At 38.4% G+C, this 15,381-nt stretch overlaps 1 protein-coding gene across 4 annotated transcripts in view; it reads right to left on the reverse strand.

Moving 5' to 3' along the window:
• Positions 1-6,881: 6,881 nt before the first annotated feature.
• Positions 6,882-15,381, reverse strand: part of LOC128704927 (zinc finger FYVE domain-containing protein 1) — a 75,537-nt gene continuing 67,037 nt past the window's right edge. For all 4 annotated transcript variants that reach the window (XM_070104336.1, XM_070104338.1, XM_070104337.1 and 1 more), the window contains 3 exons: positions 12,572-12,755; positions 9,270-9,365; positions 6,882-7,239 (listed from right to left, as the gene is read on the reverse strand). In XM_070104336.1, coding sequence (XP_069960437.1) covers positions 7,022-7,239; positions 9,270-9,365; positions 12,572-12,755 — 498 coding nt within the window. In that variant the 3' untranslated portion in view covers positions 6,882-7,021. The remainder of the gene's footprint in view (positions 7,240-9,269; positions 9,366-12,571; positions 12,756-15,381) is intronic.

Here is a 15,381-nt window from a genome sequence, read left to right on the forward strand (position 1 = left end):
ATGTGTTTGAGACAGAAAAAAAAAGAAACCAGCAATCCTACCATCGTGTAAAACAATTACAGGCTTCAGTTTTACACTCACCTGGCAGGACAGTAGTACCTCCCTGGGCGGTTGCTGTCTACCAACCTACTACCTAGTTTTTTATTGACTACATTTTGCACACACAGCAGGCTTCATCAAGTCACAAATATGTGGTCAAGTCCACTGTGTGGGCAAACACAGTCAATAAAGGATCGCATTATACCACATTTGTGTCTATTTTCTCTACTCCTACTCAGGTAGACAATGACAAAAGCCAACAAGTAGGAATGAAGACACTGGTGACAGAGGATCTTCTAAATACAATGATTCACCCTAGGGTGACCTTTATCAAGGTGTGTGATAAAGTCCAGTCTTGGGTGAAACTTATTAAAAGCATCCTCTGCTATCAGTGTCTTTAATCCCAAAACTATTACTAAGTAACAAAAAGGCATAATACTGTGACTGGAATGATATATAAATATCCCGAACACAGGAGAGAGAAGATTATGATGACGTTTCAGTCCGACTTGGACCAATTACAAGTAACACTAACTTGTAATTGGTCCAATAACCTTCTCTCTCCTATATGCGGATTATCTGTGTACTACTATTACTACTACTGTTGCCAACGTTACATTCACCAGTATCCGACTGAAAAAGCCTGTTGTGCAGGCAACATATTTCACTAATAATGATGCTCAGGTCCTGCACACGTGTCTTATTCATTGTAAATTTTCTACATTTGAAAATTATGCAAGGAACATTCTTAAGATATCACCCATAAATAAAGTGGCAGAAAGAAAATGGAACACCCTAAGATATTTAATATTAATGTTGAGAATGATAAGAATGCATTAAAAGACATAATACTTTTTTGAAAATAGCTGTTAAAAGTATATAATATACACAAAATATATACAGTGCATTAAAGCAGAAAAGTACTTTTTTGAAAGACTATAAAATATATAAAACTTAAGAAAATATTAAAAGTTATATTGTATTAGAGTTGTTAAAATTATGTAATTCACAAAATTAATACATCAGAAAAATACAAATGCAGTAAACCCTCTCATAACACCGGGATAATAAACCCTCTTATAACATCAGGATATGGTCCTGAAAATCAGTGCCTTGTGGAAATTAACATTAAGTGAAGTGAAGAATATATGAGAAAATAAGTTCATGTTCCACACACATCCAAATTTACCAAGCAACCTATTTTTTTTAATTTATTAGGTACAAATTAATACAGTTTATCTCACCTTACATTCTAGTTGCTGCTTGTTGACATGGAAGTGTATGGAGAGAGGGTTGATGTGGCCATACTGGGCTGTGGTGGATGGCTGTGATTCCTGTGCTGACCTGCATGCTAAGTTATCAGTAGCTGATGGTTGTATTGGGGTTTTCAAGTACAGGAGGGCTTCACTTTAGTGCTTCACTATGTAGCAGTTTGCTAATGCAGCGTTTTTTCAATTAGAGCCATTCTTCATTTATTCAGACTTCCTACAATAAATATATTCACCACTCACTATAAGTTAAAAGCAAAAATATTTTAAGGTAAGTAATATGCATACTGTATATGCATTTTTTTAGCCCAAGCTCTATGGTTCACTTAATACATGATAGTGTAAACACGTTGTCAGTCTTTAATATGCATTTACAAGTGAAATAAAGAAGGTTATGTTTCACTTTACAGCAGTAGCCCGTAACCTAATCTGCTGCATAAGTGGGACCTTACAGCGCCCCGGAACCCAACCTGCTATATAAGCAGGGCCCTCCTATACAGGCATACTACGTTAATACAGCACTTTTTAATTACGTATTTGTTTTTTTAACAAGTCGGCCATCTCCCACCGAGGCAGGGTGACCCAAAAAAGAAAGAAAATCCCCAAAAAGAAAATACTTTCATCATCATTCAACACTTTCACCTCACTCACACATAATCATTGTTTTTGCAGAGGTGCTCAGAACACAACAGCTTAGAAACATATGCATATATATATATTAATTGTATTGTTGTTTATTATTTTCAGTGCTTGTCTTGCTTGTAAGGTGGTTTTTGGCAGTTTTCATATCTTTTACATTAGTTTTGCTTTTGCATCTTTTTTTTAGGCCTAGTGCATTGTTCACTTAATAAATGATAGTGCCAACATATTTTTAGGCTTTTATATGCACTGGCAAGTAAAAAAAAAAAGGCTGTGACTTGCTTTATGGTGATATTTCCTTTATGGTGGCAGTCTGGAACCCAATCCACTATATAAGTGAAATATGCCAGTACTCTATAAGGTATTTCTGATCTGTGTTACTTTGCACTACTGACCTCCATGACACATTCACAGGACACACACTGCAATAACCATTGTGTAAGCACTTATTATCTTCCCATCATCACTTAATTGTAGGGATGTTGGGCATGTTTCCTTACACCTGCTGTCCCTGTTCACCTAACAGTTAGGAGGTACCTAGGTGTTAGCTGACCAGTGTGAGTGGCATCCTGGGGAGTGGCAGTATGCCTTAGATAGGGCTGGGCTTTAAAAAAGAAAAAAAGGTGCAGACAATCTGCATCAACTATGCACCACTTCGAAGCATATCTAAAACCACCACTTCCTTCAAGACCATCAGAGATTCATGCTCATTCTCTGTGGCACCTCTGGCCTCACTAGCACTCCTCCTGAGTGCTATGGTTAATATCCAGAAATGAAGCATCAAAATGTGGTGGACACTTGTCAATTAACGGAGGAAACACATGCATGGAGGCAAACACAGTGCAGAAAGAGACTGCATATGTATATTAATTTCCATTTGAGACCATCTTCAACATTAGACCTCCGACGGATATCAAAACATACAGTCCCTTTCTACTCTGTGTCTGTCTCCACGTGGATTGCCTCAACTCATTTAAAGGTGAATTTGGGTGATAAGATGATTCAAAACCAACAGATGAACACAAAGGTAAGTGGCACTCCCAGAAAGCAACAGTAGGAGGCAGGAGTGGTGGTGGGGGAAGGAGGGGCTATGCCTCTCCAAACACTTCAGCTTAGGCCCATCATAGCTCAGAGGGGAAAAATTCCAGAGGAGACTACTAAGATTTTTCAAATAACTAGATGTTTCCACACTTATCAAGCGTAGTATCAAGGATTTTTTTCAAGCACAAATAAATTGCACATAGGAGAATGAAACTTAGGTCCGCCTGGTCCAAGTCGGACCAAAACATCATTAATTTCTTTCTCCTATGTGTATGTTATTTGTGTACTTTGCAAGTCATAGCACTGTACTATTTTATTCTTTTTCAAGCACTATGCAAGTGAATGCACTTTTTTCAAGTGCATTTAGACAAAACTGCATTATGTAATGTTACTTTATAAGAGGGTTTACTGTAGCCCAAAAAACTAATTAAAAAGTAATACTGTACATAAAAACTATATAAAGAAATATCACATTATATTTCTTGAAATAATCCAATTATCATATTTCCAAAACATATAATCTTTAACAATGTCTTTGATAATAGATATAACCCAAAGTAGGAATACAAATAGGCAAGAAAATTGTGTACAGTGGATTCATGACATATCAGTAGGAAGGACATAGTATTTTCCAGCATATAAGGTGCACTTTTCCCAAAATTGTCTTGGAAAATTCCCTGTACCTTATATACTCAAGGTCAGGGTCAAGAGTAGGCTTTGGGTTATGCTTTAGCAGTCATTTACTAATGTTACTTTACAACTGCTTAGAAACATTGTCTTATACGTCTTATGTACTTGTGCGCCTTATATGCTGGAAAATAACGTGATCACTTCTAAGAAATTGGTGTACAATAAATTTATGACATTTCAGTAAGACAATTACTTCTAAATCACTACTTGTAAATGGTAAGATTTGTCTTTTATTCTGGATACAAAACCTGGAGAATATTTTTCTAAATGCTTCTCACTGTCTGGCACGAGCTAATGCATATTTTTCCCAAGACAGCAAAACTTCAATGTAATGTAGTACATTAGGACCGCCGTATCCGTGGGTCTGGTTTCTACAGTGTCAGTTAACCATGGTTTACCGTACCCAAAAATAACCCTTAATTTTGCTTAATGAAGCCAAAGTGCGTAAGTAGTGATGGTGGCACTTCTTCAAAGGCTAAGAAAGGCCGTGAAGTGCTTCCCATCAGTGAAAAAGTGATAATTCTCCACTTATTGTGTGTAATTTAACAATTAAACTTCATCATAAGTATGAATGTAAACGAAAAACAATACATATATGTAGGGTTTGCTATTATCCACGGTTTTGGGTATCCAAGGTAAGTATTGGAAAGTATCCCCCACGGATATGGGGATTCTACTGTACTTATATGGGAGAATTATCTGAGCATCTGATAAATAATAATAATAACTTTAGTTTTTTTCTGCAGTATACAGATAATGTAGTTTACATGTAATAAAATACTGTTAGGTACAAAAGAAAGCCATTAGTATGTGGTGCATTTTGGGCAGACTAATCTGAATAATGTTAAAATATAGCAGAAAAAAAAGCACGTAAGTAAACGAACCACAGAATGGGGCTTGAATCCACAGCAAGTGAGTTCTGAAACTCTAGGCCAGTGTTGGCCTAGTGGTTAAAGCACTAGCCAAGAGTTTTACGATTCACCTGCCATGGGTTTTAACCCCACCTGCTCCTTGGTTTATGTGAAATCATGTTATGATTTTGTGAATTCTGAAGTGCTCCAGTGAATACCTATGATAGTACTGCATTCACAGTTTATAAATACTATCCTGTATGCACAGTTTACAAATATACTGCACACACAGTTTACAAATATAATGTAATAAACATTGAAAATAAAGGATTTTGAATAATTTACTCACTGGATTCTGACCAATATTTTAAAATTATGTTAATCTGAGGTTTTGCTGTATCAAGAATTTCCATGCAGCTCAGCCAGGAGCTGTGATTTGACCCAAGCAACCACATATAGGCGAGTACATGCCTAAGACTGGTTCTGAGGTTTTTCTAAGCTCACAGCCTAGAATAAAACCAAAATTTCCTTAACTGCCTTGTGAATCTGGCTGTTGCAGAACTGCAGGCCACAGCCATCATAACCTGGATGATCAGGTATCTGCAGCAAGCAGAGGTCCGGTTTCCTACTGGCAATGTCTATTGTGGCTTGTCTACTGTGGCTTGTCTACTGTGGCTTGTCTACTGTGGCTTGTCTACTGTGGGTTTTCATTGTTCTCACTCATGACAAAGTTAAAGCTGTGGATGGAACCTCATGAGCTTACTTCACCTAATGACTTTTTTGGAAAAACTCACCAAATATACCAGTCAAAGTAGGTACCAGACATAGCAGGTACCAGCCATAGCAAGCACTAGCCAGAGCACGTACCAGTCACAGCAGGCACCAACCACAGCAGGCACCAGCCACAGCAGGCACCATCCACAGCAGGCACCAGCCACAGCGGGCACCAGCCACAGTCGGCACCAGCCACAGCGGGCACCAGCCACAGCGGGCACCAGCCACAGTGAGCACCAGCCACAGCGGGCACCAGCCACAGTGGGCACCAGCCACAGCGGGCACCAGCCACAGCGGGCACCAACCACAGCAGGCACCAGCCACAGCAGGCACCAGCCACAGCAGGCACCAACCACAGCAGGCACCAGCCACAGCAGGCACCAGCCACAGCAGGCACCAACCACAGCAGGCACCAGCCACAGCAGGCACCAACCACAGCAGGCACCAACCACAGCAGGCACCAGCCACAGCGGGCACCAGCCACAGTCGGCACCAGCCACAGCAGGCACCAACCACAGCAGGCACCAGCCACAGCAGGCACCAGCCACAGCAGGCACCAACCACAGCAGGCACCAACCACAGCAGGCACCAGCCACAGCGGGCACCAGCCACAGTCGGCACCAGCCACAGCAGGCACCAACCACAGCAGGCACCAGCCACAGCAGGCACCAACCACAGCAGGCACCAACCACAGCAGGCACCAGCCACAGCAGGCACCAGCCACAGCGGGCACCAGCCACAGTCGGCACCAGCCACAGCAGGCACCAATCACGTAGCAGTAAGCCTAAACATCAGAACATAACGCTGATAACAAATACATTCACTTTATTGCTATCACTACAATGATCATTCTAAGATAGTAACAGTATAAACATTGAAGTGTAAAGACATGATAGCCCAAGTTCAAGGTTCTTTGCAACTGTAAACAATGAAGCCTTATCAAGGTTCTTTTGCAAATGTAAACAATGAAGTTTTATCAAGGTTCTTTGGAACTTTAAACAATGAAGTTTTATCAAGGTTCTTTGGAACTTTAAACAATGAAGTTTTATCAAGGTTCTTTGGGATTGTAAACAATGAACTTTTATCCAAGTTTTTTGGGACTGTAAACAATTAAGTTTTATCAAGGTTCTTTGGGACTGAATAAGGAACTTTTACCAAGTTGTTTGAGGCTGTGAAAAATAAAAGTTTTATCAAGTTCTTTGGGACTGTAGCCATTAAAGTTTTATCACCAAGACAACTAAAGACTGCAACCATCATACTAACCCAACTGTACTCGAGTAACTTTCACCCCCAAAACTGATCCTAATCCTTGAACTGCACTACTGTACTGTATTTATAAAAGTTAAAATTAAAATTCATATATATTTTGACAGGAATCCTTCTTTCCCAAAATGCTATTTACACTTAAAAGAAGAGAGGATACCAAGACTTTAAAATCTTGATGTACATTCCTGAGGGCAGCTCTTTTAGTCAAGCAGCAATATTTTTGAAAATAAAGGACACATGTTGAACAATAAGCTTTTGTCAGGACGTTTCACTCTGTGTAGAGCTCCATCAAGTCACAACAAAGCTCTACGCTGAGCAAAACATTGTCCCCCAAAGAGCTTTTCCGCAACATGTATCTTTCTTCACTATGTCACTTGGCTTCAGTAATATGTTTTTACAAAATTTAGAAAGTGGGTTTTACTTACGCATGAAATAAATCATCAAGAACACAGACTACTTAAGGCAGTTGTTACAGACCCGTACAGGGTGGTCCCAACCTCGTTCCTTGACCGGCCTAAGGTTTGGCGAACATTTGTCACAGACGCCTTGACCACAAGCTCGACAATGATGCAAAGTTAGTCTAGGTCCAAATTCTTTCTCACACACTATACAAGTTGTAATAATTTCATCGGGCGTCCAATACGATGGTCGTGCACTGTCCTTTAAAAATTCTGAAAAGTTGAAAACAATCAAAATAAATGTTTAACTTCTGCATTTTTCAAGTGAGTGTAAAACGAAAGCCTGTAATTGTTTTACATGATGGTAGGATTGCTGGTGTCTTTTGTCTGTCTCATAAATATGCAAGCTTACAGGTACGTCTTGCTACTTCTACTTACACTTAGGTCACACTACACATACGTGTACAAGCATATATACACACACACACCCCTCCGGGTTTTCTGCTATTTTCTTTCTAGTTCTTGTTCTTGTTTATTTCCTCTTATCTCCATGGGGAAGTGGAACAGAATTCTTCCTCCGTAAGCCATGCGTGTTGTAAGAGGCGACTAAAATGCCGGGAGCAAGGGGCTAGTAACCCCTTCTCCTGTATATATTACTAAATGTACAAGGAGAAACTTTTGTTTCTCCTTTTGGGCCACCCCGCCTCAGTGGGATATGGCCGGTGTGTTGAAAGAAAGTGTTCTGCATTTTTTTAACACACCAGCTGAATCCCACCGAGGCAGGGTAACCTGAAAAGAAATGCAAAAGTTTTCCTTTTTAAATTTAGTAAATTATACAGAAGGGGAGTCTAGCCTCCCTGCTTCCTGCATTTTAGTCGCCTCTTATGACATGCATGGCTTACAGAAGAATAATTCTTTCCCACTTCCCCATGGAGAATGTCAGCATATGCATTTGTGACAGTGTGTAAATAGTTGTAAAGAAATAAGAAATTGATGTAAAGTCAGAGTTTAAGTAAATATGGTTCTTCCTGCTAGAAACTGATTATGGTACATGTCCTGGCCTACACAAAATGAAAATTCACTCTCCAATTACTTTCTTCTAGAAATTTTACAAGAAAGCTTGTCAATGAGACAGGATTATAATTTAGAAGTTCTTCCTTCTCACCCAAAGAAGAAGAAACACTTTCATCATCATTCACTCCATCACTGTCTATTGGGATGCTATTTTCTGAAAGTATGTAGGTAATAAGTCATGGAATAAAAGGCATCAGAGAGTATGACCTAGAGTCAGGGAGGTGGAGGTGGCCTTCCTTTCCTTGGATCAAACCTGATTACCTCCCAGTTCCAAGCCGTTATCACACTTTTCGTCAAAAGTGTGCTACAATTGCATTTTACGGGAAAAATGAAGCCAAGTCATATTTCAGGCAGTAAATCTTTACAGTTTTTCCAATGATTTATATTCATATTTTAGCTAAAATTTGAAGTGTATGAGAAAATACTTGTGAATTTGGCAAATATAATGCTTCTCCAGTCCCCATAATATAAAAAGAATAAGATGGTCAAGTCTTGACCTGATGTGCTGTTGGAGTGTGAACAAGGTAACATTTATGAAAGGATTCAGGGAAATCAGTTAGCCAGACTTGAGTCCTGGAGGTGGGAAGCATGGTGCCTGCACTCTGAAGGATGGGTGGAGATATGTTGCAGTTTTTTAACTATATTATCTGCATGCCTCTAGCATGACTGTGATGGAGTGAGTGATGATCAAAGTATTTCTTCTTTTTCAGGTCACCCTACCTCGGTGGGAAACAGCGAATATGTTAAAAAAAAATAAGATGGTGGAAATTCCGACACGTTTCCTTACACCTGTTGTCCTGTTCACCTAGCAGCAAATAGGTACCTGGGTGTTAGTCGACTGGTGTGGGTCGCATCCTGGGGGACAAGATTAAGGACCCCAATGGAAATAAGTTAGACAGTCCTCGATGACGCACTGACTTTCTTGGGTTATCCTGGGTGGCTAACCCTCCGGGGTTAAAAATCCGAACGAAATCTATTCTATTCTATTCTATTCATTGAGAAGACACATGTTCTAAAATAAGGTATCATTGTGACAATGTAACACTCTGTTGAGTGATATATTTATAGATATAATAATAAAGCTATACACAGAGTGAAACACAGTACAGAGCTCTACTCCACACTTGTTACCAATATTCCAAGTAGATCAAGATGGTATGAATTATGTAGTACCACACAAGATGGTGAAGAATGTTAATGTGGAAAAATGCATTAAATACATTCCTTACCTATTGGATATTTTGCCACAGACGCCAAGGTTCCGGATATGACTTCACTAACCTGTCGAACAATCACCGTTTGCTCGTCGGTACTGCAATCGTAATCTGAAGAGTGAAGTTGAGTAAATATTGTAAAACAACATTCACAGAGCAACCTCAGTTAACATAAACACCAGAAGGTTTCTACCCTTTAAATGAATTAAAATCACACAAGGTTCCTACCCTTTAAATGAATTAAAAACACACAGGTTCCTAACCTTTAAATGAATTAAAAACACACAAGGTTCCTACCCTTTAAATGAATTAAAAACACACAGGTTCCTACCCTTTAAATGAATTAAAAACACACAAGGTTCCTACCCTTTAGATCAATTAAAAACACACAGGTTCCTAACCTTTAAATGAATTAAAAACAAAGTTCCTAACCTTTAAATGAATTAAAAACAAAGTTCCTAACCTTTAAATGAATTAAAAACAAAGTTCCTAACCTTTAAATGAATTAAAAACAAAGTTCCTAACCTTTAAATGAATTAAAAACAAAGTTCCTAACCTTTAAATGAATTAAAAACAAAGTTCCTAACCTTTAAATGAATTAAAAACAAAGTTCCTAACCTTTAAATGAATTAAAAACAAAGTTACTAACCTTTAAATGAATTAAAAACAAAGTTCCTAACCTTTAAATGAATTAAAAACAAAGTTCCTAACCTTTAAATGAATTAAAAACAAAGTTCCTAACCTTTAAATGAATTAAAAACAAAGTTCCTAACCTTTAAATGAATTAAAAACAAAGTTCCTAACCTTTAAATGAATTAAAAACAAAGTTCCTAACCTTTAAATGAATTAAAAACAAAGTTCCTAACCTTTAAATGAATTAAAAACAAAGTTCCTAACCTTTAAATGAATTAAAAACAAAGTTCCTAACCTTTAAATGAATTAAAAACAAAGTTCCTAACCTTTAAATGAATTAAAAACAAAGTTCCTAACCTTTAAATGAATTAAAAACAAAGTTCCTAACCTTTAAATGAATTAAAAACAAAGTTCCTAACCTTTAAATGAATTAAAAACAAAGTTCCTAACCTTTAAATGAATTAAAAACAAAGTTCCTAACCTTTAAATGAATTAAAAACAAAGTTCCTAACCTTTAAATGAATTAAAAACAAAGTTCCTAACCTTTAAATGAATTAAAAACAAAGTTCCTAACCTTTAAATGAATTAAACACACACAAGGTTCCTAACCTTTAAATGAATTAAAAACAAACAAGATTCCTAACCTTTAAATGAATTAAAATTCTGTTTTTCATCTTAAAAGTTTTTGTGTGGAAAATATAACTGAGTATATCTGTCTCTGATATGTACTCATTACTGTATTCATGAAGAAGAGCTAAACCCACAGGGATTATACAGTATATGGGAGGTAATCAGGTTTAATCCAAGGAAGTGGAGAGTAGCTACAATTCCTCAGATCAAGAGCTTTTTACACCAAAGTCTGGCACCCTCTTGAAGAGACCTGGAATTGCATATTTTACTTTCACACATATTCTGGTTAGCAGGACTTGAGTCCTGGAGGTGGTAAGCACAGTGCCTGCACTCTGAAGGAGAGGGTGTTGTTATGTTGCAGTTTTTTAACTGTAGTACAGTGGACCCCCGGTTAACGATATTTTTTCACTCCATAAGTATGTACAGGTGCCAGTACTGACTGAATTTATTCCCATAAGGAATATTGTGAAGTAGATTAGTCCATTTCAGACCCCCAAACATACACGTACAAATGCACTTACATAAATACACTTACATAATTGGTCGCATTTGGAGGTAATCGTCATGCGGGGGTCCACTGTATAGGCATGCCTCTGGCAAGATAGTGATGGAATAAATGATGATGAAAGTGTTTTTTTTTTTTTTTGTCACCCTGCCTTTGTGGGAAACGGCCGACGTGTTAATAAAAAAAAATGCTCAGTATGTCTGGCAGTACAGGTGTCATTCCAACATACATAAATATGAAGACATAATGTGAAGGACACGTTGTAAGGAAAACCTTTGCTCCGGGTTAAGTTTGACCCTGAAAAAGGAGAACTGATGAGGAATGAGGATTTAGGAAGGGGAGATGTGTATATTAAGTGTTTATATTACCAAGATGAAGGGGCTGGCTAGGAGTTAGGAAGGGGAGATGTGTATATTAAGTGTTTATATTACCAAGATGAAGGGGCTGGCTAGGAGTTAGGAAGGGGAGATGTGTATATTAAGTGTTTATATTACCAAGATGAAGGGGCTGGCTAGGAGTTAGGAAGGGGAGATGTGTATATTAAGGGTTTATATTACCAAGATGAATGGGCTAGTAATCCCTTCTGTATAAATTACTAAACAGAAAAAAAAAAACTGTTTCTTCTTTTGGGTCACCCTGCCCTAGTGGGAGACAGCCATTATATTAAAAAAAAAAAATACAAGGACAGCTATTGGATGAGTATTTGTGAGTGTGTTTCCTTATTTATTATATTTTGGGTCATGCTCCATCAGTAGGAGACAGTCATTTTGTTAAAAACAATAAAACTGCCAAAACAACTATTGGATGAATGATGGTGAGTGCTTTTCTAATTTTTGGGGGGTGACGACCGTTGTGTTAAATAGCCATATTAACCCATAAATGGTCCAAGCAGATCTACGTTCACATGCGTAGTGCTCCAAAAGTAGATCTATGTTTTTTACATATTTTCAAATATAACAAAAAAAAAGTAGATCAAAGTTTTTTTACACGTTTTCAAATGTACAAAAAAAAAAAAAAAAAGATCTACTTTTTTTACATATTTTCAAATATAACAAAAAAAAAGTAGATCAAAGTTTTTTTACACGTTTTCAAATGTACAAAAAAAAAAAAAAAGATCTACTTTTTTTACATATTTTCAAATTATAGATGAATGGTTCAAAGAACCGACACGTTAAATTAGACACATATGCAACTCTTGGGTATCTTTATTGAGGAAACGTTTCACCACACAGTGGCTTCATCAGTCCATACATAGGAGAAACTTGAAGAACAGGAGAAGAATGAGGTAATCAGTCTCTCAACCTTGAGTCGATGTGTTCAGTCCATCAATCTTGAATTCAAGATTGATGGACTGATTACCTCATTCTCCTCCTATTCTTCAAGTTTATCCTTCGTATGGACTGATGAAGCCACTGTGTGGTGAAACGTTTCCTCAATAAAGATACCCAAGAGTTGCACATGTGTCTAATTTAACATACTTTCAAATGTTGAAAAAATGTATAAATACGTTTGGACTGTTTACGGGTTAAATTATCCTGCTCTTACTAACCTTCACTGCCTACACTGTGGTTAGTTCTGGCTTTAAAACAATTTTTGCAGACTCTGACCGGCTCCTCGCCCCATCCCAGTTCAGGCACGGCCATTTTAACATCAGAACAGCCGTCGCAGAATCCTTCACCGCACTTGCGACAGTGATGGATGGTGTCGAGAGGCTCCTGGCACATCTTGCAATGCTGTAGTGCAAGAACATTAGCTATGTTGCAAATTAACTTGCATATTTTATGTCATGATTTGGATAGTCATTTGAATTGTGATGTCCATGCACTTCTGTCAAGCTAGCTATTGAATAAATGATGGTGAATGTGTTTCTTCTTTTGGGTCACCCTACCATGGTGAGAAATAGCCAATATTTAAAAAAAATTATGTTCCACTAATCATACCATGAAAGACACCATTTATTTCTTCATCTATACAATAATACTAACTTTATTATATTTACTACTAATTTTTTTTTCTGCAAAATATTGCAATAATCATGTCTTTTTTAATTAAATAAAACTTTGAAAATAATTTTTTTCAGTGTTAATAGCTGTCATCTATATCAAATACATTTTTTTTTTTTATTATCACACCGGCCGATTCCCACCAAGGCAGGGCGGCCCGAAAAAGAAAAACTTTCACCATCATTCACTCCATCACTGTCTTGCCAGAAGGGTGCTTTACACTACAGTTTTTAAACTGCAACATTAACACCCCTCCTTCAGAGTGCAGGCACTGTACTTCCCATCTCCAGGACTCAAGTCCGGCCTGCCGGTTTCCCTGAATCCCTTCATAAATGTTACTTTGCTCACACTCCAACAGCACGTCAAGTATTAAAAACCATTTGTCTCCATTCACTCCTATCAAACACGCTCACGCATGCCTGCTGGAAGTCCAAGCCCCTCGCACACAAAACCTCCTTTACCCCCTCCCTCCAACCCTTCCTAGGCCGACCCCTACCCCGCCTTCCTTCCACTACAGACTGATACACTCTTGAAGTCATTCTGTTTCGCTCCATTCTCTCTCCATGTCCGAACCACCTCAACAACCCTTCCTCAGCCCTCTGGACAACAGTTTTGGTAATCCCGCACCTCCTCCTAACTTCCAAACTACGAATTCTCTGCATTATATTCACACCACACATTGCCCTCAGACATGACATCTCCACTGCCTCCAGCCTTCTCCTCGCTGCAACATTCATCACCCACGCTTCACACCCATATAAGAGCGTTGGTAAAACTATACTCTCATACATTCCCCTCTTTGCCTCCAAGGACAAAGTTCTTTGTCTCCACAGACTCCTAAGTGCACCACTCACTCTTTTTCCCTCATCAATTCTATGATTCACCTCATCTTTCATAGACCCATCTGCTGACACGTCCACTCCCAAATATCTGAATACGTTCACCTCCTCCATACTCTCTCCCTCCAATCTGATATTCAATCTTTCATCACCTAATCTTTTTGTTATCCTCATACCCTTACTCTTTCCTGTATTCACCTTTAATTTTCTTCTTTTGCACACCCTACCAAATTCATCCACCAATCTCTGCAACTTCTCTTCAGAATCTCCCAAGAGCACAGTGTCATCAGCAAAGAGCAGCTGTGACAACTCCCACTTTGTGTGTGATTCTTTATCTTTTAACTCCACGCCTCTTGCCAAGACCCTCGCATTTACTTCTCTTACAACCCCATCTATAAATATATTAAACAACCACGGTGACATCACACATCCTTGTCTAAGGCCTACTTTTACTGGGAAAAAATTTCCCTCTTTCCTACATACTCTAACTTGAGCCTCACTATCCTCGTAAAAACTCTTCACTGCTTTCAGTAACCTACCTCCTACACCATACACTTGCAACATCTGCCACATTGCCCCCCTATCCACCCTGTCATACGCCTTTTCCAAATCCATAAATGCCACAAAGACCTCTTTAGCCTTATCTAAATACTGTTCACTTATATGTTTCACTGTAAACACCTGGTCCACACACCCCCTACCTTTCCTAAAGCCTCCTTGTTCATCTGCTATCCTATTCTCCGTCTTACTCTTAATTCTTTCAATTATAACTCTACCATACACTTTACCAGGTACACTCAACAGACTTATCCCCCTATAATTTTTGCACTCTCTTTTATCCCCTTTGCCTTTATACAAAGGAACTATGCATGCTCTCTGCCAATCCCTAGGTACCTTACCTTCTTCCATACATTTATTAAATAATTGCACCAACCACTCCAAAACTATATCCCCACCTGCTTTTAACATTTCTATCTTTATCCCATCAATCCCGGCTGCCTTACCCCCTTTCATTTTACCTACTGCCTCACGAACTTCCCCCACACTCACAACTGGCTCTTCCTCACTCCTACAAGATGTTATTCCTCCTTGCCCTATACACGAAATCACAGCTTCCCTATCTTCATCAACATTTAACAATTCCTCAAAATATTCCTTCCATCTTCCCAATACCTCTAACTCTCCATTTAATAACTCTCCTCTCCTATTTTTAACTGACAAATCCATTTGTTCTCTAGGCTTTCTTAACTTGTTAATCTCACTCCAAAACTTTTTCTTATTTTCAACAAAATTTGTTGATAACATCTCACCCACTCTCTCATTTGCTCTCTTTTTACATTGCTTCACCACTCTCTTAACTTCTCTCTTTTTCTCCATATACTCTTCCCTCCTTGCATCACTTCTACTTTGTAAAAACTTCTCATATGCTAACTTTTTCTCCCTTACTACTCTCTTTACATCATCATTCCACCAATCGCTCCTCTTCCCTCCTGCACCCACTTTCCTGTAACCACAAA

Source organism: Cherax quadricarinatus, chromosome 91, assembly GCF_038502225.1.
Source record: "Cherax quadricarinatus isolate ZL_2023a chromosome 91, ASM3850222v1, whole genome shotgun sequence".
Classification (NCBI taxonomy): Eukaryota; Metazoa; Arthropoda; class Malacostraca; order Decapoda; family Parastacidae; genus Cherax; species Cherax quadricarinatus.